The following is a 21,389-nucleotide window of genomic DNA, read 5'->3' on the forward strand; positions in this document are numbered from 1 at the left end:
CAGTAATTTAATTAAACGAACTATCCTCTGTGGACATTCTGCATTCATATTTGACAACCAGAAAGCCTTTTTAACAATGATTTGCTCAAGTTGGTTTTATATTTTGTATGTAATGCAATGATCAAATCTTAAATTAGGTGTTCAAACATGTTTTGAGGGACACCGTACTCTAGTTCCATCTAAACCTCAAATGACAAATATCTCTAGCTGAAGTCTGACCACCTCGCAGTGAGGACCCCATCCTGGCATCGTTATAGGTGTAGTATCGAGCGTTCCTCTGCCATCCCAGCAAGTGGGGAGCAGTTCCACCATAATCCCCCTTTCTCCTACTTGCTCTCTCTTTCCCCCGTGGTTCCATTCATATTCTAATCACAGCTTTCCCTTCTGCAGTTTGTAGGCACTCCATCAGAGCCCTCCCAGCCTCAGGCTCTACACTTTTACTTCCCGCTTTTGTGGCCGCACTCTCCTCCCGGCACACTAAAATAAGGTTGCTTCAAGGAGAGAGCAAGAAGGGGAGGGGGGTCCCACCAAACTTTCTCTTTCCAGTTTTGCCAATGGCCTTAATGGGCATTTGATGTCAAAAGCATCCAAAATGATGATGAACATTTGTGTGAGAGTTCAGTGTTTTGTTTTTTTTGCACTGATTTTAAATGAACGCAACTTTGACATTGCCATTTTGAGATCAATTAACGGCATCAAAGACAGCAAAAAAATCTGCAATGGGCCAGAAAGTGGCCTTTGGATGGAGAACTTTAAAACTGAAGCAGTGGGGGCAGTGTGTGTGTGTGTGTGTACGAAGAGGGTACGAAAATGTATTAAATGCTATAATGGGAGACGGGGAGGCCACAGTGCTGGGATTGGCGTAGATCTAAGCCTCTTTTTTTTCTGGGAAGGGAGCTTTTCTTATTCAAAACAGCCCCACAAAAGACTTCCAGTGAGCCTTGCCACATCCCCATCTGACTCGAAGCCATTCATCAGCCTGCCGAGCCTATCAATGACATGTCCCCCATCAGGGCTCCTATAAAATCAGCCCCTTTCCCATGAAACATCAGCAAACATTTTGACGGCTCTGGCTTTTCCCCCGCTGGATCTCTGGAGTCTGTGACCCCCTCTCCACCCCACCCGCTCCTACAACCCCCACCTCCATCACCACCGCCACCCTCTCCACGGACCTCACATCTTATGCATCTCAGCGCCGGGCAGTTCTCTCGGAGAGACAGAGGGAGCTGAGGAGGGGGAGTCCTGCACGGAGCCATTTTCTCAGAGGAGCCCCTGGAACGTACTTGGGAAGAGGATGCATTGTGGGCTGCTGGAAGAGCCTGACATGGATTCCACAGGTTGGTTCCTGGTGTACCGCTGTGACATTGAGACGCTTGGGATCTGGGCTCTTTTGGAACATGAAACAGGCCTTGGGATTGTGTGACCCGAGATTGGCATCAGAAAAAGTTTTTTAACCTTCCGTAAGGGAAGCTCTTTAATCTAGTTCACCAAGAGATAAGTTGGCATGTTTTTTTGGCCTCGTTTTTAATTGCTCGGGATGGGTGTTCTTTTGCTGAGATTATTGTTTTATACCGTTTTGGGATTCGGTCAATTGGACTGATGCAAGTTTAGTCAAAATTTAAGGTCATATTGCCGAAGGTACTGAGTTTGTCGCAGTTTTCTGAAAATGATGCACCTGCTCAAGCCAAGTTTTGACTTGAGTGAAACCGCACTTTGTACTGCTGGTAATTATAAAATGGCTTCTTCTGAAGATATACGTAAACTCTGAAGAAAACGTGATAATTCATACAAAATATTTAGAAAACAGATGTCTTGCTGTAGTGTTTTGATCCAATTTTTTTTTTTTTTACTAATTTTGTTTTTAAAAGTGTTCCATGTGGCCTAAAAAAGCAGTTACTCTGTTCAATTCTGTTCAATGCAATTTTTTATGAAAAAAAAATTAAGTTAATTATTGAATAGTTGCCATATTCAGATGACACTTTTACACTCTTATATATATTTACACGCATATATTCAATGCATGATTATAAATGATCTCGGATCAGTCTCGCTTTTAGATTGGATTTAATCCAATTATTTAGAGAACTGTTCAGAGGGCAAATAATTCAATTACAAACAGAAAATCTGATTTCAATTGACTGGGCCAATCTTAACAGAGATTCGTTTCTGATAATTTTTTTATATATATACTTCATATTAACAGCTGCATAATAATAATAATAATAATAATAATTATAATAATTATACATTTAAATTAAAATGTCAGCAAAAATAAACTTGACTATGTTGTTAAAAGTAAAAATAACCATTGGTGGAATTTCAAAGCATGTTAATACTATTACTATTAAATCGTTTAGACAGCCTTTTATTATCTTGTGTCATCACTGATAGTGACCTTTAAAAAAACTAGGCTACCTCATAAAATATATTTTTTAATGTGAGGGATATTTCATGTTTTAAGTCAATTTAACTAGTTTATCTCACTTCAGCTTTATTTTGCCTCTCAATAACTGTGGAAAATTAGTTTTCTAGTTTGTAAAAAATAAATCAACTTTAAGAACTTGAATAAATAATAATAATAATTGGCCTTAACCCACTTATTAGATGCCTTGTGTAGGCTAATAGGCTACTGTGAGGAATTATTATTATTATTATTATTATTAATTCTGCTTGTTTGTCTCCTGATGAAACTGATCATGAGGATTTGATTATTATGACGCATCAAAGCTAGGCCTCATTCAAGTATTTTTTAGCTCCCAAAATTAAGACCTGCAATAACATTTGAATCAAGTCGAAGCTGCTTCTCACTTTACACCTGCCGATTGAGTAGTTAGTTGTCTAATGGCTGTCAAATGACTTCAACAACAGAAGTTTTAAGTCTGATAACTATCACTATAACTTCAGCCGCCATTTGGTTTCCCAATCGACTCGCAGTCTTGGCAACCGATGCTATAGTGACCGTTGCCATGGCCAGTGCAGGACAACATGACTGACATAAGTTCGAATCGAATTATATTATAAGTGTTTCTGTTTCGTGATGTAAGGACACGAGCAGGTTTACTTACATAGCAGAAACGAAAACCCGCTAAAAAGGTTCGATTATGACGACACCACTATGGAGGAGCGCGCGGAATAAATTGAGCGTGCGCGCGCTTGTAATTCGCCTCGGGGACAATGCTGGATTCCTGCAGTTCTGCTGAAAACATTTCAAATAGAATCCCAGCTGCCCAAAGATCCGCACAATCGATTGTAATTGAATTGCACCGTCATTATTATGGCCCTCAACTCCATAGACAGCGGCTGCAATAACGTGTGAACAAGAATAATTCACGTTATATAGAATTTACAAATGAACAATTACAGTTCAACCCTTCTCAATTTTTTTTTTAAGCTGTGGGGAGAAAAACAATAGTTAAGTTTAGAAATAGCGAGGCCATGCACCTGTTGCTTCTGCTGATGGGGAAGAATAAGATAAATGGTGTTGAAATGTAGGCGATGTTTAAATAAATACAAATAGAATGGAACAGAAAAAAAAAATACATTCAATTAAAACAAGCTAAATGAAACACTTGTGGTTTAAAACGTTTAATTGTTATATTGTTTCTTTGCAGAAGAAAAAGATTGGTCTTAACAAATACTGTGAAGATAGCCATATATGCCTACAATAAATAAGGCGTAGGCCTATATGTGTGTGTGTGTGTGTGTGTGTGTGTGTGTGTGTGTATAAATATGTATAGCCTACATTACGCCTTAATTGTTCAGAGCGCTGGATTGAAAGATGTCTTAGCGAATGCGAGAGCAAGCGGTTCTCCATGTAGATTTAAGTGTTAATAACTTCATCAAATCATCCCTAAAATAATATTTGAATCAAGTCGAAAGTGCTTCTCACCTGCCGTTTGAGTTAGTTGTCTGATGGCTGTCAAATAACTTCTAAAACAAAAGTCTAGTATATGTTTTACTTTTGCAGAGAGCTGGATTGAAAGATGTCTGAACGAAAGCGAAAGCAAACGGTTCTCCAGCCACTCTTCTACTGGAAATATGTCCAACGACGAAAGTAAGTATAAGGAATATTCATGAATAAATGAAATTAAACTATATAACAACATGAAACATGAACAACTATTTCATAGGTAATGTGAGTATTATGATTGATAGAACATGTCTTTAAAGGGCACCTTTGTAAAACTCCGACATACAATTTTATATATATATATATATATATATATATATATATATATATATATATATATATATATATATATATATATATATATATATAATGCTAAATTTATTATATAATATTTAAGACATTTATATGTAATCTTTATTAAATAGAAATTATGAACCTGATTGTTGTGTTTTTCTTCTTATATAAGACGAGGAGAAGGAAAACAACCGAGCATCCAAGCCACATTCAACACCTGCCACATTACAATGGTGAGTCAGAAATGTCACTTAATCATATAATTGTGTGTGTGTGTGTGTGTGTATGTGTGTGTGTGTGTGTATATATATATATTTAATTTAATTAGCTTTGATATTTTAAGTTACATCCAGTAGCAACAATTGACTTCAGTCTGTGAAATAAAATGTTTTTGAGAAATTTAACTATCGGTGTATAGTTTCAGGGCTCAATTTTGTAAAGTGTCACATAGCTTGTTAGTTTAATAAACAGTAATAAACAGTTTGTTAATTTGTCAGCATTCAAGTATCAGAAAGGAAAACAGACTTACAACCTCACAGAGAAATTGCTTCTTCAAAAAATCATGTTTTTTCAATCTAGTTTACTAGCAAAACACACACACACACACACGCAAACAGTTTATATGTTTATTTTCAAGCCCTTTTTGTCTGACTTGTTTCTCTCTTTTGAAATATTCACTAAACCACACTTTTTTATTAGATTCCAGATTTCCAAATAGCTGTATCTCGTCCAAATATTGTCCCATCATAACAAACCATACATCAATGCAACACTTATTTATTCCACTTTCAGATTATGTATACATCTCAATTCAAGACATTTGCCCTTATGAATGCTTTTGTGGTCCAAGGTCACATATCACAACAAAATTGTAAGTGCAAGAACATTTGGCATATAATTATGAAAGCACTACTTGAAAGTATGTAAAATAAACAAAAATTTCATGTTGGCCAATTCTTGAATTGTGTAACTGGATGATAAGGCAATGATATTTGTTTTAGAACTACTATTATGTTTTCTCCATGTTTAATTACAGAGTTTAGTATTGACTTATGATGCTTTGAGAAGTGTTTTCTAGTCACTAGCTTTCCATGTGCACTGACTGAACTGTGTTTTCATCAGGTTGGAGGAGAACTATGAGATCGCAGAGGGTGTTTGTATTCCTCGCAGTGCACTGTACATGCATTATTTGGACTTCTGTGAGAAACTTGATTCTCAGCCGGTCAACGCTGCAAGCTTCGGGAAGGTAAATATTCAACGCTTCAGTGATTAAGTAAAATATTCCACCTTTTCTGATAGTCAAGTTTTGATGAGGTAATCATGGAGTTTTCTCTCATCAAAGATCCTATAAACATGCATGTTCACAAGAAAGAGGAAGGAAAACATCTGTTACAAAAAAAAAAAAGCATGACATAATACTGGGTATTATAAAGAGCCACAGCCAGTGGCCTTTTCTTACACCTCTTCTGCAAACTCATAGCTGGACAATATAAACAATGAACATGTTCACCCTTGTTCCCACAACCCTTCAACCCAACTACTCATATAGCCACCCCCCCCCCCCGACACACCCTTACCCTGCTCCCCCGGGTCCTGTCGGAGGATATTGAAAAAGAGAAGGGGCCTGGATTAATGTGTAATTAAAGGAAATTTGGAAGGGTGAGATGTTGCGGAATGTTAGATCAGTGGCTGGAGCAGCGTGGGGTGTCCTTTAGGAAGGCTTCATTGATTCGGGACAAAAAAGAGAGAGAGAGTTGGACCTGCCTCCCTGTCTGCTCATTTATCAAGCCAAGCCTGACAGAAACTTCACAGCTTGGCCTCTTTTTTTCATCCCACACAATAGAGAGTTTCACTGTTTGCAAAGTTTCCTGCACCGGGAGCTGGACCAAGGAGCTCATGGACAAAAAGTAGAGAGAGAACGAGAGATTGGCGAGAAAAGAAATGTCTTTGGACGTGTATGAATCTAACAAGATGATTGAGAAGATATTTTTGTGATAGTTGTAACAGATAACACACTGATGTCACTAAATATGTGCCCAGAAAAGCTTAATACATGAGTATTTATTTTTCTTTTTACCTGATCCAAACAGATAATAAGACAACAGTTTCCTCAATTAACTACACGGAGGCTAGGAACCAGAGGCCAGTCAAAGTAAGTTCCTTATTCAATTTCCGAAAACATTTCTAACTTTTTACATTTGTCATGTCACTTTAAATATGTTTTGTCAAGAAGGTCACAGTCAGAAGTCCACAAGCAGTGTTGGGGGTAATTTATTACAACTCGAGTAACGTAATCAGATTACTTTTTTTCAAGTAACTTGTAAAGTAACGCATTACTTTTAAATTTACAACAAAATATATGATACTTTTTCAAATATATATATATATATATATATATATATATATATATATATATATATATATATATATATATATAGATAGATAGATAGATAGATAGATATATATATATATATATATATATATATATAGATAGATAGATAGATAGATAGATATATATATATATATATAGATAGATAGATAGATAGATAGATAGATAGATAGATAGATAGATAGATAGATAGATAGATAGATAGATAGAGAGAGAGAGATTATATTATTTATAATGTATGAAATTGTATTATTTCATTCCAAACAAAAAGTACATTTGTTCATGCTTTATCTCACCTACGGCCCAAAATGCAGTTATCCGTTTACGCTCCATAGATGATGTGACAAAATGTTATTCTTGTGTATAAAAAAGTACCGGTGCAGAGATTGTGAACACTTTTCCAGTAAAACCGTTTTAGTCAGCAAACAAACTGCAACTCATGTATAATTTTCAACTTGGCACGCGCTTGTCCCTCTTAGGTATCACTACTATGGAATCGCTGTGAAAGAGAGCTCTCAGTACTATGATGTGATGTACTCTAAAAAGGGCGCTGCGTGGGTGAACGAGACGGGGAAGAAAGAGGTCACCAAACAGACAGTGGCGTATTCACCGCGCTCCAAGCTGGGCACTCTCCTGCCAGACTTTCCAAATGTCAAAGACTTAAATCTGCCCGCCAGTCTGCCAGAGGAGAAGGTAAACAGATCACTAAAACTTTAACTGCTAACCTCCCTCTCTCTCCTCCTGCTTGCTCCCCACCCCTCCTGCTTTCATGTGTCAGACCCTGGGCCTGAATTAGATGAGGACCTGGAGGATTTACGTGTTGGTTCCTAGCGAACTCTTAATCTTTCGAGTAGATAATAAGATCTCGCATTGGACAAAGGATGGGCACTAGCTGTCTCGCTTTAAAAAGGCGCCTGTAATTTTAAATGGTTTGTGAGTTTCTGATCTTTAAAGCCTCTTTTTATACACTGCTTTGGCAAGACCTTGTAAATAGGCATTGTTCATGAAAGCAGCTTGGTTGTTTGGTATTTGTATCCTCCTTCTTTAGTGTTAGAGTCTTTTAGTGTCTTATTAATGCATGACCATGAGTCAGGAATGAATTTGGTATGGCATCATTAACACTAAGTGAATTGTTCTCTGAGGGAAAGTATTACAAAAAGTCATTTAAATTAGCTTTTTTCCACTACAAGGTCTCAACCTTTATCATGATGTACAGAACTCATTGCCAGAGGATACTGGATACGGTCATACGAGCCAACTTTGATGAGGTCTGCATTCTGAATTGTTTTGTTTTTTTCAAGCTTTTTCATCTGTTGGCATTATGCGTTATCGCATTGTTTATTTGTGTTTGTGTATATGCCTAGGTCCAGAGCTTCCTGTTGCACTTTTGGCAAGGCATGCCGCCACACATGCTCCCTGTCTTGGGCTCTTCTACAGTGGTTAATATAGTTGGTGTGTGTGACTCCATATTGTACAAGGCCATCTCAGGAGTCCTCATGCCCTCCGTCCTACAGGCTCTGCCTGACAGGTGAGTCCCATTCCTGTCTATTTAGATTTTTTTTTAAAGTGCATAACACAATTTATGCACTTGCAGTTTTGGAAAGTTCTGCAGTACCTAGAACTAAATGCAACCTTTTTTATTTCCTTGTTGTGACATAATTCTGAGTGAAATTGGATATTTAGAAAAAAACAAAAACATTATGACAGGGTTTGATTTTGAAAAGTTGTACCTATACGGAAAATTGGAAAGTAAAGGGAGAATTTGACAAAATAATAGGGCTTGGTGACAGTAGAAAGTTAAAGTCAAGTAAAAGCACATATTAATAGGATAACAAAGATTTTTCAAGCTTATAAATATTTTTTATGTGCATATTTGAACATTATATCTCACATTTAACATAATCAGAACTGCCTCAGTAAGAACAACAAACTGTATGAAATTAACCCTACTGGTGGTAAAAGCCACAACTTTATTTTCAGTAATAGCTGGAATCAGATCATATATACACAATGCCGAATAGACATTACAGTATCACACACAATTTCTTCATATCAAATGAAGATCCTCATGCCAGAGTAGAGTCCTTTAGTAGGTTTTTAAATTGAACGTGTGACATTGTCTTGAAAATAGACAAGAAAGCTGGCATGGCATTAAAACACCCATCAACATTGGTCAAATGGAATTTTGTCTACAAGCTAAATAAATACCCTAAATAATGTGGGATCATTGCTGGCATTTGCATATCAAACATTTACATCAGTGTAATTAACTGATGGTTAAGGGTTTGGGAAGATTTCCCATAAATTACGCATGACTCCTGTTTGTATTGCCCCAGGTAAAAGGTCAAAAATTTTAATGCGTCAGAGCATCCTTTGTACTGTGTAATGTACTTATGCATAATGTACTACACTATATCCTTGTTTGTGTGTTTTGGATAATGCAGCCTCACTCAAGTGATCAGAAAGTTTGCCAAGCAGCTGGACGAGTGGCTGAAAGTGGCATTACATGACCTGCCTGAGAACTTGCGCAACATAAAGTTTGAATGTATGTGCTAAGATATTCAAGAATAAAAAAACAACAAAATTAATCTCGCTGGTATTCTAAGGCTATTTTTGAATAAATATGTTTTATTCTCAGTGTCAAGAAGATTTTCCCAGATACTTAAACGACAGACATCATTAAACCATCTCTGTCAGGTAGCTTATACAGCAACTTTGTTTTTAATATTTAACATTTTTCTCTTTGTCTCCAATTCTCCATCATGTTTGAATCATGTTTTCACAAATACATATGATTAGTCACAGTGCAAGCTGAAATTTTAGTTATATACTTTCTCTTGCAGGCTTCTCGAACTGTGATCCACAGTGCAGACATCACCTTTCAGATGCTTGAGGATTGGAGGAACGTAGACCTTAACAGCATCACTAAACAGACTCTTTATACAATGGAAGACTCCAGAGAGGACCAGAGGAGACTTATCATCCAGTGTAAGATTTCAATGAAAAGGTTTTAGATGAGACCTAGCCGGTTTCATTCAGAATGATTTATTAGTGTTTCTGTGTTGTACTAGTTTAGAGTAGTTTGCTTGTACCGTAGTGTTATTGCAGCAGAATCACATGCAGCGCTGTGTTCAAAGCCCTGCTGGATTATGATTCAGATTTCACACAGTAGCTGTCAACCGGCGCTGAATCATTCCCACGACCATGAGAGTCGAGCTTTAACCACAGACACTGAGAGGTTAACACTCACAGTTTGACACCCTGAAGAGCATTTCAAATTCATTTCAGCGTCAACCTCTCACATGACTGATCAGGTCAAAGTTCAAAGATTCTGTCATGTCATCTTCAAAAGAGGATTCTGAGCTCCTCTCTCTCTCTCTCTCTCTCTCTCTCTCTCTCTATGTTTCATACCGAGATCTCATGTCTTTGCCAGTCGTATTTTTGCAACTTTTTCAAGAAATAAAAACTGATATTGTGAAATTAATGCTTCAAAAAAAAAAAAGAATTAAAATTTTGGGTGCATGTGATTTTTTTCTTTCTACTCAAATGTATTGTTAATCTGTCTATCTATCTGTTTTCTTTTCGTTTTCTTTCTTTTTTTAAGTCTATCAAGAATTTGACAGACTGCTGGAGGACCAGTCACCCATTGAAGCCTACATCGAATGGCTGGACTCTATGGTGGAGAGATGTGTCGTGAGGGTAAGTGTACAGGCCATGAAAATTCATTTTAAGCTTAATTTACACTTAATTTGCTGTATGATGATTATAAAACTAGATATTTTGTTATATATATATATATATATATATATATATATACAGTGTTAATTTCGTTGACGAAGACTATGACGAAAAATATTCGTCAACTAACCTTTTTCACGGACGAAAACTAAATAAAAACTAAATAAAAAGTCAGATATGATGACGAAAAACGTGACGAAATATAACTGACACTTTAGTCAACGAATAAAAATGAGACGAAAATATATGGGCGGGACGAATGGAGAAGAGATCCAATCAGAGCGAATCTTTGAGGGTAGGTTGATCTATGCAGAAGCAGCCGAGCCATTTTAAAAAGCCGCGGCAAATGCAAGCGCCACAGCTAAACAAACGCAGCAGCAGTTACACAGAAAAGAGAACAAAGATGAGTTTGCAGAAATTCGCACAGTTTCGAGGACGTTTTCATAACAGTTAAGTTGTTTACACAGGGAACTACACTGCGACCTTTTGAAATGCCATTGCGACCCAAATTTTTATGGGGTCGTAAATGTATCACTGATTATTTTTGTACCTACTTATGTGTAATGCTATGTTTTAATATGAGCATTTATTAAAACAGAAATGTGTAAGAATACGTTTTATAACGTGCTCCAAGCATTCAACACATCAAGTTGGCTTCAGCCCCGCGCTGCGGGAAAGTTGAACTGAGCAGCTGGTTACTCGCGCAACACTGAATCGAGCTCTCCTTCAGGACGTTTGCGTCCTCCTGCACCTGAACGAACAAATACAAATCGCATTTTAAATAAACATAAGAAAAAGAGCGAAAAGTGAAAGAGCTCAATTCAGCAGCGCGGTGTTCAGGGAGCAAGCAGAGACGCGTCTCAAAGTCTTCTTGCTTTTGTACCGACAACAAATACATACTAAATATGTCGAAATACCCGTCTTGGAAAGTGTGTTCGAAAAGGTCTGTAGTAGTGTCTTCAGTGAAAGTAAAGAGTTGGAAAGAAATCGGATGTGTATCTTTATAACGGATGCATTTGTCTCTTAAAGTGACCGCGCCTAATTTACTAGCTCTGCTGTCAGAGTCTTTAATGTATGAAAATGAAAGTAAATCACTCACTGCTCTTGATTAAATTACTTTGTAGTTTTAACAAGAATTTATCCAAAGTCAATCCAAAAATCAGATAGAATAGATTATATTGTTTTACTAGTGACAAAAAAAAAAAAAAATGATTAGGGACCTGAGCATGTTTTGCTTAAGTGTTTCTTTCTTTAATTGCTAATGCAACCTTTTCACACCACAGACTGAACCAAATTAAGCATTGCATCAGACATTATCAAGATGAATTTGTTGTTCTGACACAGTTTAACCCTGAGTTATTGTCATATTTTATTACCAATTTCTAAACTACAGCAGATAAACTGTGATATTGTAAGAAACGTTGAAGGTGTCTGAATACATTTTGGTTTGATTGTGTATTTTATTTTACAGTGAAGACTATGCAGTGCTATTTTAAATGAACAAAAACAAACTTAAAAAATGTAAACTTTGTGTAAATATCACAAATAAAGAAATAGAATGAACATACAATACAAATATAATATAGGTGGTTGTCTATTTCAATAATACTGTACTTCATCTTGAAAGAATGTCATTTGCACTGCATATCATTCAGGACGAATGCATATCTTTTTCAGAGAGCATGTATATTTTTCATTGAGAGCAGGCCTTATGTTTATTTTATAAATACCATTCCATAACAGACTGATGGAAACATTTAGTCAAGTCAACTAAGTTGACTTTGTTCTACTAAAAAAAAAAACTAGACTAAGACTAAAAGACTTAAGACTAGACTAAGACTAAAACTCTTATGATATTTAGTCGACTAAAACTAGACTAAGACTAAAACATTTCAGATGACTAAAATGTGACTAAAACTAAATGGTGTGTTATTCAAAAGACTAAGACTAAGACTAAATCCGAATTTGCTGTCAAAATTAACACTGTATATATATATATATATATATATATATATATATATATATATATATATATATATATATATATATATATATATATATGTTATAAATGTCTTAACTGACACTTTTGATTCATTTAATGAGTCCTTGCTGAATAAAAGTAATAATTTATTTAACAAAATGTTATTGACATTTTGCCATTTAAAAATATAAATGAATTATTGCTAAATTATTTATTTTTGTTATTAATAATCTAATATTGTAATTTGTATCATTACAATTAGATTTATTCATTATAGAGATGTAAATAGCAGTAGATTTTCATAGCCCTTTTCAAGCCCTGTTTATGTTCTTCAAATCCAAACTGCAGGTGTCCAACCCATGCAACTCTAAATGCCGTCACAACATACTTAAGACCTCTCGTGATGCAATTCCCCAACTTAATAATGTCTTCATTGCCCCTTTTCATGCCCATTATAGTCCAGAAATGGGCTTGTAAATCTGGTTTCCATGGGAACGTCTACTACCTACCAAACAATAGTTCAATGGGAGGGTGTTTCCTCAGGGGCAAATCAAAAGTTGACTTGTTGACATGTTTTTCATTCTTGGGGGTTAGACCCCAGTTTGGACCTGAAGGTTAAGGCCCCTGTGCCCTCCCCCAGGCTTTTCTCATGGTAATTCTCCATTTAGGTGGCAGGGAAGAGACCCGGATGTCTGAAGAGAGTAGCTCAGCAGTTCCTCCTCATGTGGTCGTGTTTCGGGACCAGAGTTATCCGGGATATGACGCTGCATAGCGCACCCAGCTTCGGTGAGTCAGGCTGCACCATTTTTTTCAAAATCATCCTATTTGGGAAAGTAGATATGAATCTTCTTTTAATTGATTTGGTTTGTCATGTTAACTAAAAGTTTCTCAACCCACAACACCAACTGTCAACTTTGAACTAAGATGGCAGCTTTGCTAACTCTTGGCTTACACCACCTAGCTGTGTATAGCAAAGTAACTGAAAGAAGGGCCATAAAAGAGGTAAAGGCCCCCTCCTTGTCAGCACTGTCTGTGAATATCAAAGGCACAGTTGGTTATAGTGTTTTGATAATGCAGCTCTCTGTACAAAACAGCTAATTAACAAAGGCTAACCCCCACCAAGTCTTTCCCCCTTCTTCCCATTTTATGACTGGGCAGTATTGCGCCCAGTCCTCTGAAAAGCCACAATGTTTATTATGCACATAGTGGCTGGAGTTGCTAACACAATGCAAGGATTGTGCCATGCTCCTTATGAATTCTTTCCCCCATCTGATTCAGAACATCAACTCAAAGCATCATATGCTTTAGTAACTCTGTAGAGTTTATGGTTGGACTGTTAGATTGGTTCTGACTTGGTTTTGGACTTTTACCATTTAAATGTGGTTCAGTTTTGCTCTAATTAACAACATCGAATCATTTTGTTCACTTGAGGCTTCGATTCAAGATTCAAATTGAATTGCATTTGATGGTTAATGCTTTATGGTCCACAAAAACTACATTTATTAATTGGGCAGGAGACTTGAATTGGTAGAAAGGGAAGTCGTGGCCTAGTGGTTAAAGAGTTTGATTCCTAACCCTAGGGTTGTGGGTTCGAGTTTCAGCCGGCAATACCATGACTTAGGTGTCCTTGAGCAAGGCACCGAACCCCCAACTGCTCCCCGGGTGTCACAGCATAAATGGCTGCCCACTGCTCCCGGTGTGTGTTCACAGTGTGTGTGTGTGTGTGTGTGTGTTCACTGCTGTGTGTGTGCACTTTGGACGGGTTAAATGCAGAGCACGAATTCTGAGTATGGATCACCATACTTGGCTGTATGTCACTTCACTTTAACTTTTTATGGTAAATGGATTTTTTTTTTGTATTTATAGGCTCATTCCATCTGATCCACCTCATGTTTGATGACTACATACTATACCTGCTTGAGTCTCTGCACTGCCAGGAGAGAGCCAATGAACTCATGAGGGCTATGAAAGCAGAGGGGACACCAGGTGAGATCCATTTGAAAGAAGAAATAGAGCTGATCACCCATGGCATCAGTTTGGAGACTAAAACAGAAAGCTAATTTGTCATTAAAATAATAGTTTTCATTAGTTCTGTGGGTGACTTCACTTGACGGGAGATTCTACAACATAAATGGCACAGTCAAACCTCAGATAAAATTAAGCCTATAGAGCCTATTATTTTAAATTTGATACACAAACTTCTATAAGGCCTTTATAAATGATCAATACGATAAAAACAAAATGGTTATAGAGCCTATTATTTTAAATTTGATACACAAACTTCTATAAGGCCTTTATAAATGATCAATATGATAAAAACAAAACGGTACATATACCTTCCTTATGTATACAACTCTGTACATTGTAATACACATTCTGCATATCTTCTGTTGTGTGATTTATAGTTCATACTTTTTCAGCAAGTAAAAGGCCTTTCAGTATAATTCTATAAATGTACTCTTTCAGGTCGAGGTTTGTATGTAGGTTCACTATGAAATGTAAAGATTTTTATAAATTAAAATAGAAAAAAGTTTATATTATTAGTGATATTTCAGAATGTACACTTACTGGTTTGAAGCAACCTATGTTTACTTGATTATCCATGCAAGTATCAAATATGACACATCAAGCTTTTGGAAACAAACAGAGCTTTGATTGTAAAACTAGATTCATTGTTGAACATCGGGTTTTGAAAGTGAAGTGCTGTACTCGGTCAGCTGTCAGAATTAGTTTGTGTCTGTTGGTGGAGTCTAAATTGGCCTTGGGACATATGGAGTGACAAATGATATTCATATTAATTATATATATAAGTAGTCTGCTAAACTGTTCTTATGGATTTAAATTACAAAGGATCAGTTTCATCTTAATTTTTGTCTATATGAATATCAGCAGCTCTTTGAGTATGAGCTCCACATTTTCTAATATCCTACTATATGAGCCACAAAAGCTGCAAAAACACCTATGGAAACATTTCTTTTTTTAAAGATTTATATTTTGTCTATAGGTTCAATATAAAGATATTTCTGACTATTGTTTCATATGAAAGATCATTTGTGTATCTTATGGTAGTTAGTCTTGGTTTAGTGCTGATCTAACTGGTGGAAGAGGTTGTCTAAGCTGGTTGACAGGGAACGTCACATCCGATCTGCTGGGGAATCTTACACCAGCATGCAAAAAATTGTGGTTGAAGTGAAGTGTGGTGACTTATACTCTGTATTTGTGCTCTGCATTTAACCAATCCATGTGCACACATACACACACTGTGACGCTCACTCACTCACCTTGCTCAATGGGTCTCACCTCAGTCGTGGTATTGAGGGTGGAAGAGATCGCTGTACATACACTCCCCCCAGCAACAATTCCCACCAGACCTGAGACTCGAACCTGCAACCTTCAGGTTACAAGTCCAACTCTCTAACCATTAGGCCACAACAGCCCACAAAGATTGCAACAAAGAATCACGAAAATGTCTTAACTTTTGACTTTTATTTTGTACTACTATAGCAGATTCTGGGGAAGAGCTGATGCTTATGGGTTCCACCCCCACATCTACGTCACCTGGACCCTACTCTCCTGCCAAGTCTGTTAACTCAGTGGGTGTACCGGCAGTAGTATCCCCCAATTCAGCCCAGTCTCCAGAGTACACCAGCATATCAGCTACCACAGGTAAATAGTGTAGATTGACTCTAAACTGATTCTAAATCTCAATCCACACAACACAGTATCATATTCAACTGTACATTTGGCACAGCCCATTTCATGAATCCATTAAATCTCACAGTAAGATCAATTAATTAATAAGCCAAACACGTTTCTCTGTACATGTATGTCTGTGTATGTGCCAGGAGCTGTTCAGTCATATACCTGGTCCCTTACATACACAGTGACAACATCAGGTGGCAGCCCACCCGAAACTGGATCCCAGCTTTCCTGCATGAGAGACGGACCCCCTCTACATAGCTCCTCATCTGTCCACAGGATGCCAGTTTACCCACATCGGGATGAGCATGGGTAAGCTCCCAAATGAATGATATGACATTAAATGATGTACTGAATATGACATTGCAGTATGGATTATGAAATGTTTTGAGAGATTTTTACTGAGTACCTTTTTTTTCTAGCTATACTGGCAGCTATAATTACAGCAGCTACGCAAACCAGCACCATCATGCAATCCAGAGTCAGTACTCCAGTTTGACCCACGAACCAGGGCTGCCCACCCCTCTGCACTATTCATCATACCACCGGACCTCAGCACAGGTTAGGCTCCTCCCACCAAAATTGTAAAATCATACAGTACTATTTTAATATGATACTATTTATCCACAAGCTCTGAACTACTTCTAAAACACATGATTATAGAATATAGTTTCACAATTTTCTCAGACAGCACCTTCACATTTCACAACACTTGGTCTGAAATAAAGTTTTATCACAGTTATGATAAATCATAATTATGATGCAAATCAGAAATTGGCATAATTATGAGGTAAAGTCAAAATTGTAACAAAAAAATCAACTTGTCAATTTTCATAATTGCATTCAAAATTGTTACATACTAAGCCACAATTATGTGATATAAAATAAAAAATAATGAGAAATTATTATTATTATTTACTAACATGAAAAAAAAACACATTTTGGACTGGACTTAAAAACATAAAAGTAAAGTTAAGAAAATCAATTTTGATTAAAGCGAAAACCAAAGCAAACTATTTTAATCAAAGATGAATCATGTACAAAGAGGCCAGGAATGAACATTAACTAAATAAACCTTATAACAGATGTAAATAGTTGTGTATTCCCCAGTTTTTAGAGTGGAAGTGTATTCCAGCCTTGTCTCTTTTACAGGGTTTGTAACTGAGAGAAGAATACTTGTGTGAATGTGAATGGTGCTTGATGTATTACAGTCATTAGCATCTGAAATGTTCTGGTAACTGTTATCCACTGAGGTTTATGGAAAGAGAATGCTTGCTTAGCTTAGTATACACTGAGGTAATAGGCTGAACTATATATATATATGTGTGTATGTGTACAAAAGAAAAAGCTTAGTTAATTGTCTTTGTTAAACCTCTAGAGAGCCCTCTGGTTAAAGTTTATTGAAAAACCAATTGCTAAATCTCAAATGCTCTTATTGCTTTATTATAAATTAGCAAAAGCAACATTTTCCATTAAGATTTTTTGAAAATTTTGAAATGCTGGCTTGGAAAAGCTTTAAGTAGTTAACATTTCCTTGATAAGTTTATTTAGATGTTATGTAGTTGGAGAACTTAGAATGTTTGAATATATGAAATTTAAAGGATATGTTAGAACAGTATGTAGTTTGAATAACTGATTCGTTTTTAAGAGAGAGTTGAAGTTTAAAAGCTATTTGTGGTTGCTTTAGTGTTCTGGATTGTAGGTAACCTTTTTTTATTACATGTTTATGGCCTTTGTTTTGATTATTAGGTACAGGAAAACCATTAGTCTGTTCAGTGAGGAAAAATATGGTACTCTACGAACAGTCTGTAGGCCTGTGCCAAGTTTAGTGGATGTGGCCTGAAAGCTCTAGGAGATACAAAAATATTTGCAGTGGTTTACAGAATTGTGGACAAGCACGATGGTTTATCAGTGTGTGAAATGTTCATTTTAGATATACCTAGTGTATACAAAATATTCATGCTGCATAGTACTAGCTCAGAAACTGAGTGCATAGTTGAAGTATCCTGTATAGTACTTGAGATAGAGGGAGCGTGCAAGGTTGGATTCAACTATTTTTCTGTGGATGGAGAGGCAGGGATCTGCATTACATATATTGAAAGTCAAAGCGGGTGTGATGGTAATTTCCTGTCAAGAGCTCTCTGGCCTAGTCTGCCTTTGTAATTGGGGATCAGCTGGGCCTCAGAGTTTCAGAAAAAACGGGAAAACAAAAGACTTTTCAAAAAGGAAAACAAACACAGGGAGAGGGGGCGCCGCTTAATGTTTTGGTCCGGTTTTTTGTCACGTTCGCTTCTTTGAGGGAACGAGGAGACGAGGTGTAAACTTCACACGAACAGACTTTAATGAACATCCAAGGAATCAGGAAATCACACAAGTAGCGGGTAAGACGATATTCAAAACCGGACAAAGAAGCTCAGAAAAGGGCTCATTATAAATACACAAGGCATAAGGAGGGACACAGTGAAGATCACCTGAAATCAATTACATAATAAACATAGGAAACACCTGGGACAAATGAACATCATCAGACATGAGGGAAAACTGGGTCATGGAGCACGTAGGGGAGGAGAACACAACACAAGACAGAAACAGAGTCTGACATGACTACAGATCCAGATGGAAAGGCGTTTATTAAAATATTGTTATTCAATGGTTTCTTCTCTCTGCATGAACAAGAGGTCACCAAGCAGCACATCTTGGTCTCTGACCCCGTCTGACTTTTTTTCCATGCCATAGTCATTCATAAAAGCTCTAACTGTAGATTGTTTCTATTTAGAGAACACTTATAGATTTTGACTTCCACTTATTTTCCATAAACTTAAAATAGATACAATGTCCATGCTTTGTTTGATATAACTACACTGAAGGAAGCAGTGGAGAGGAGACAAATGAAGATTATGCTGACTTCCAATGAGAGAACACAGTGTTTTATATAGACACATATCTTGTGCTGACATGCTCAGTTTTGTTTTTGGTCTTTTACACACAGTAACAAAAATGCATTTTTGGGGGTATTTTAAGAAATAGTGCCATGTTAACTTAAAAGGCCTTTTTCTTCTATGCATCAAGAACAGATTATGCTGAATTTTTGTATTTCTAGTTAATCACTAGATAGTCTGGCATGATCATTTAAACAGTAGAAAAAAGTAATTGAATAACATAACTTTGGGGAATAATTATATCCTGTTTAGTCAGTTGGTCCAGTCAGAAGTTTCTACATTTAAATAATAATAATAACATTAGCAGCTAAAATATAATTAATTATTGTTATTAGTAGTAGTAGTATGGCATTCCTTAATTTTGATTTATTATGATGATGATAATAATAATAATAGCAAAATAATAATAATAATAATGTTAATAAATACTTATTCATTGTTGTCTTATTATATTAAATATTAAATTAAAAATAAAGAAATGCCATACTATTATTATTATTATTACTAGAACTAGTAGTACTGTTGTTAATGTTTTTATTGTTGGTTATTTTACTGATATTGCTGTTATTATTATTATTATTATTAAAAAAATTAAGAATTGCTATACTACTAATGCTAACACTAATACTATTTATTATTACTACTACTTATAAAATTATTGTTATTACATCTAATTGTTTTTTTATTTGCTGTTACTGTTATTGTCATTATTATTAATTATAATCATTTTCATCACTTTATTATTGCATATTTATGTTGTCAAATTATTATTATAAGTATTGTTATAATTATAAATATTTATTAATAAAGAAAACATTTGATACTCGATTTGACAGTGGTTAAGGGTGTTTTAGGCATTCCACAATATACACAAAGAAAATGAGGTTTGTTTAGGAAATGCACCACATGAGCCACTTCTGATATTTTGTAACAGTCCTCATGCATGTTTCTTTCTGTCTTTAGTATCCACTCAACAGCCAGATGTCCAGAATGGAGTCCTGTTTGATGAGTGGGTCTCCGCTTTTACACTCGAGCGCGGTTACCCCCCGATGGCCGGATATGTCCGCGGCCAATAGCTGTTACACCAGCCCCACTGTCCACACGTCACGCTACTCCACCGGAGACATGTACTCCCCTCTCGCCCCACGCAGGAACTCTGAATATGAGCATGCACAACATTTTCCAGGATTTGCCTATATTAATGGGGAGGCAACGACTGGGTGGGCAAAATGATTGTACCCTTCCGAGAGTCTCCGTCCAAGAGGCGATGTCTGCATGTGCAAAGCTGTGTGCAAAGCTGGACAGATAAACCAGCAGCAGCCCATATTTAACATAATTACAGAGAATGTATTTGAGTGGGAATGACATTGTTTCAGAGATGTTTTTATTGGTGTGGTCTGTGTTTACAGTGCAAGCTGCCAACAAAACTCTTTTGGAATTGCAATCATTGTGAGAGTGCAAAAGGCAGTGTCCCAGTTGTGCCTTCCCCTGCCTGTTTCTCATTTATCTCTCATTTATTTACTGTGCAAAAACTTTGGTTGCTTACCTTATTTAAAAGTAAATATGTATGCATCCTAAAGTGTTCTGTTACCACAGACTGGGTTTTTGACGTCAGTGATATTAATGAGACCACAGTAGGGTTTCTTTTCAACATCAAAGTTTGCTACTTTCCTAGAAGAAATGCCTTAATATTTTATCTCAGAACGCCCTCTTGGTCAGCTGCCACAATACGTACATCATAGGAGTTAAAAACAAATAAAGACCTCTCATTTTACACAAATGCAGAATTACTTCAGTGCGAAGCTGAGAAAATATTAGAAATCTTTTCTGTAGCTTTGTAACATTGTGTCCCTTTGAATTGTTTATCTGTGTTTGAACTGTATATCCAGTTTCGTATGATTTTAGGAACCGAAAAGTGTTAACCTAGGTTTGTGTGTTCTTGAATGCACTCAAAGGTACTGTGGACCTATTACCCTATGGGTAGGAATAAAAAGGAAAGAATATGAAAATGTAACATTTATTATCTTTAGTCACTTTCTCTTGTAAATAAAAGCACTCAGTAACTTCTGTGGGGACAGCTGTTACCATGTAAATGATATATGTGGATTTATTTGTTGCCACATAAAGATTTTTTAAACCCAGTACATATTATATCTCATTACTATTATTATTATTATTATTATTATTATTTTACTCTGTATGTCTATGTTTGGAATATATAAGAATTTTATTGTACACATACTGCTATATATACAGCAATAAAATACTTACATGGACACAAAGCAGCAATGCAGACCTCATCCGGAGCTGTTTCAGTATACAACTGTTGGTGCAAGCTACATTAAAGTGATTATTACGTTTTGAATATGGATATTTTTCTTACAAAAATGCATCATTTTGCTACAGGAGGTCCTTGTTCACCCCCATGAGTAATTATAG

At 36.3% G+C, this 21,389-nt stretch overlaps 1 protein-coding gene across 4 annotated transcripts; it reads left to right on the forward strand.

The window, feature by feature from the left end:
* Positions 1–886: 886 nt before the first annotated feature.
* On the forward strand, positions 887–21,094 carry LOC113061440 (transcription factor RFX4-like). Of its 4 annotated transcripts, none has more exons than XM_026230555.1 (18): positions 887–1,337; positions 3,968–4,054; positions 4,377–4,437; positions 5,327–5,450; positions 6,295–6,356; positions 7,073–7,286; positions 7,784–7,861; positions 7,958–8,121; positions 9,038–9,138; positions 9,232–9,290; positions 9,437–9,581; positions 10,198–10,292; positions 12,981–13,098; positions 14,179–14,298; positions 15,820–15,978; positions 16,158–16,323; positions 16,434–16,572; positions 19,914–21,094. In XM_026230555.1, exons 1-18 carry the CDS (start codon positions 1,295–1,297, stop codon positions 20,181–20,183), a joined length of 2,205 nt encoding a protein of 734 aa, XP_026086340.1. In that variant the 5' UTR covers positions 887–1,294; the 3' UTR covers positions 20,184–21,094. The 4 variants fall into 4 exon arrangements, with proteins under 4 accessions (XP_026086340.1, XP_026086343.1, XP_026086339.1 ...); XM_026230558.1 differs by having other exon boundaries at positions 888–1,337; positions 3,948–4,054; positions 15,817–15,978; XM_026230554.1 differs by having other exon boundaries at positions 888–1,337; positions 15,817–15,978.
* The last annotated feature ends 295 nt before the right edge of the window (positions 21,095–21,389 follow it).

This window comes from Carassius auratus, chromosome 43 (assembly GCF_003368295.1).
Source record: "Carassius auratus strain Wakin chromosome 43, ASM336829v1, whole genome shotgun sequence".
Classification (NCBI taxonomy): domain Eukaryota; kingdom Metazoa; phylum Chordata; class Actinopteri; order Cypriniformes; family Cyprinidae; genus Carassius; species Carassius auratus.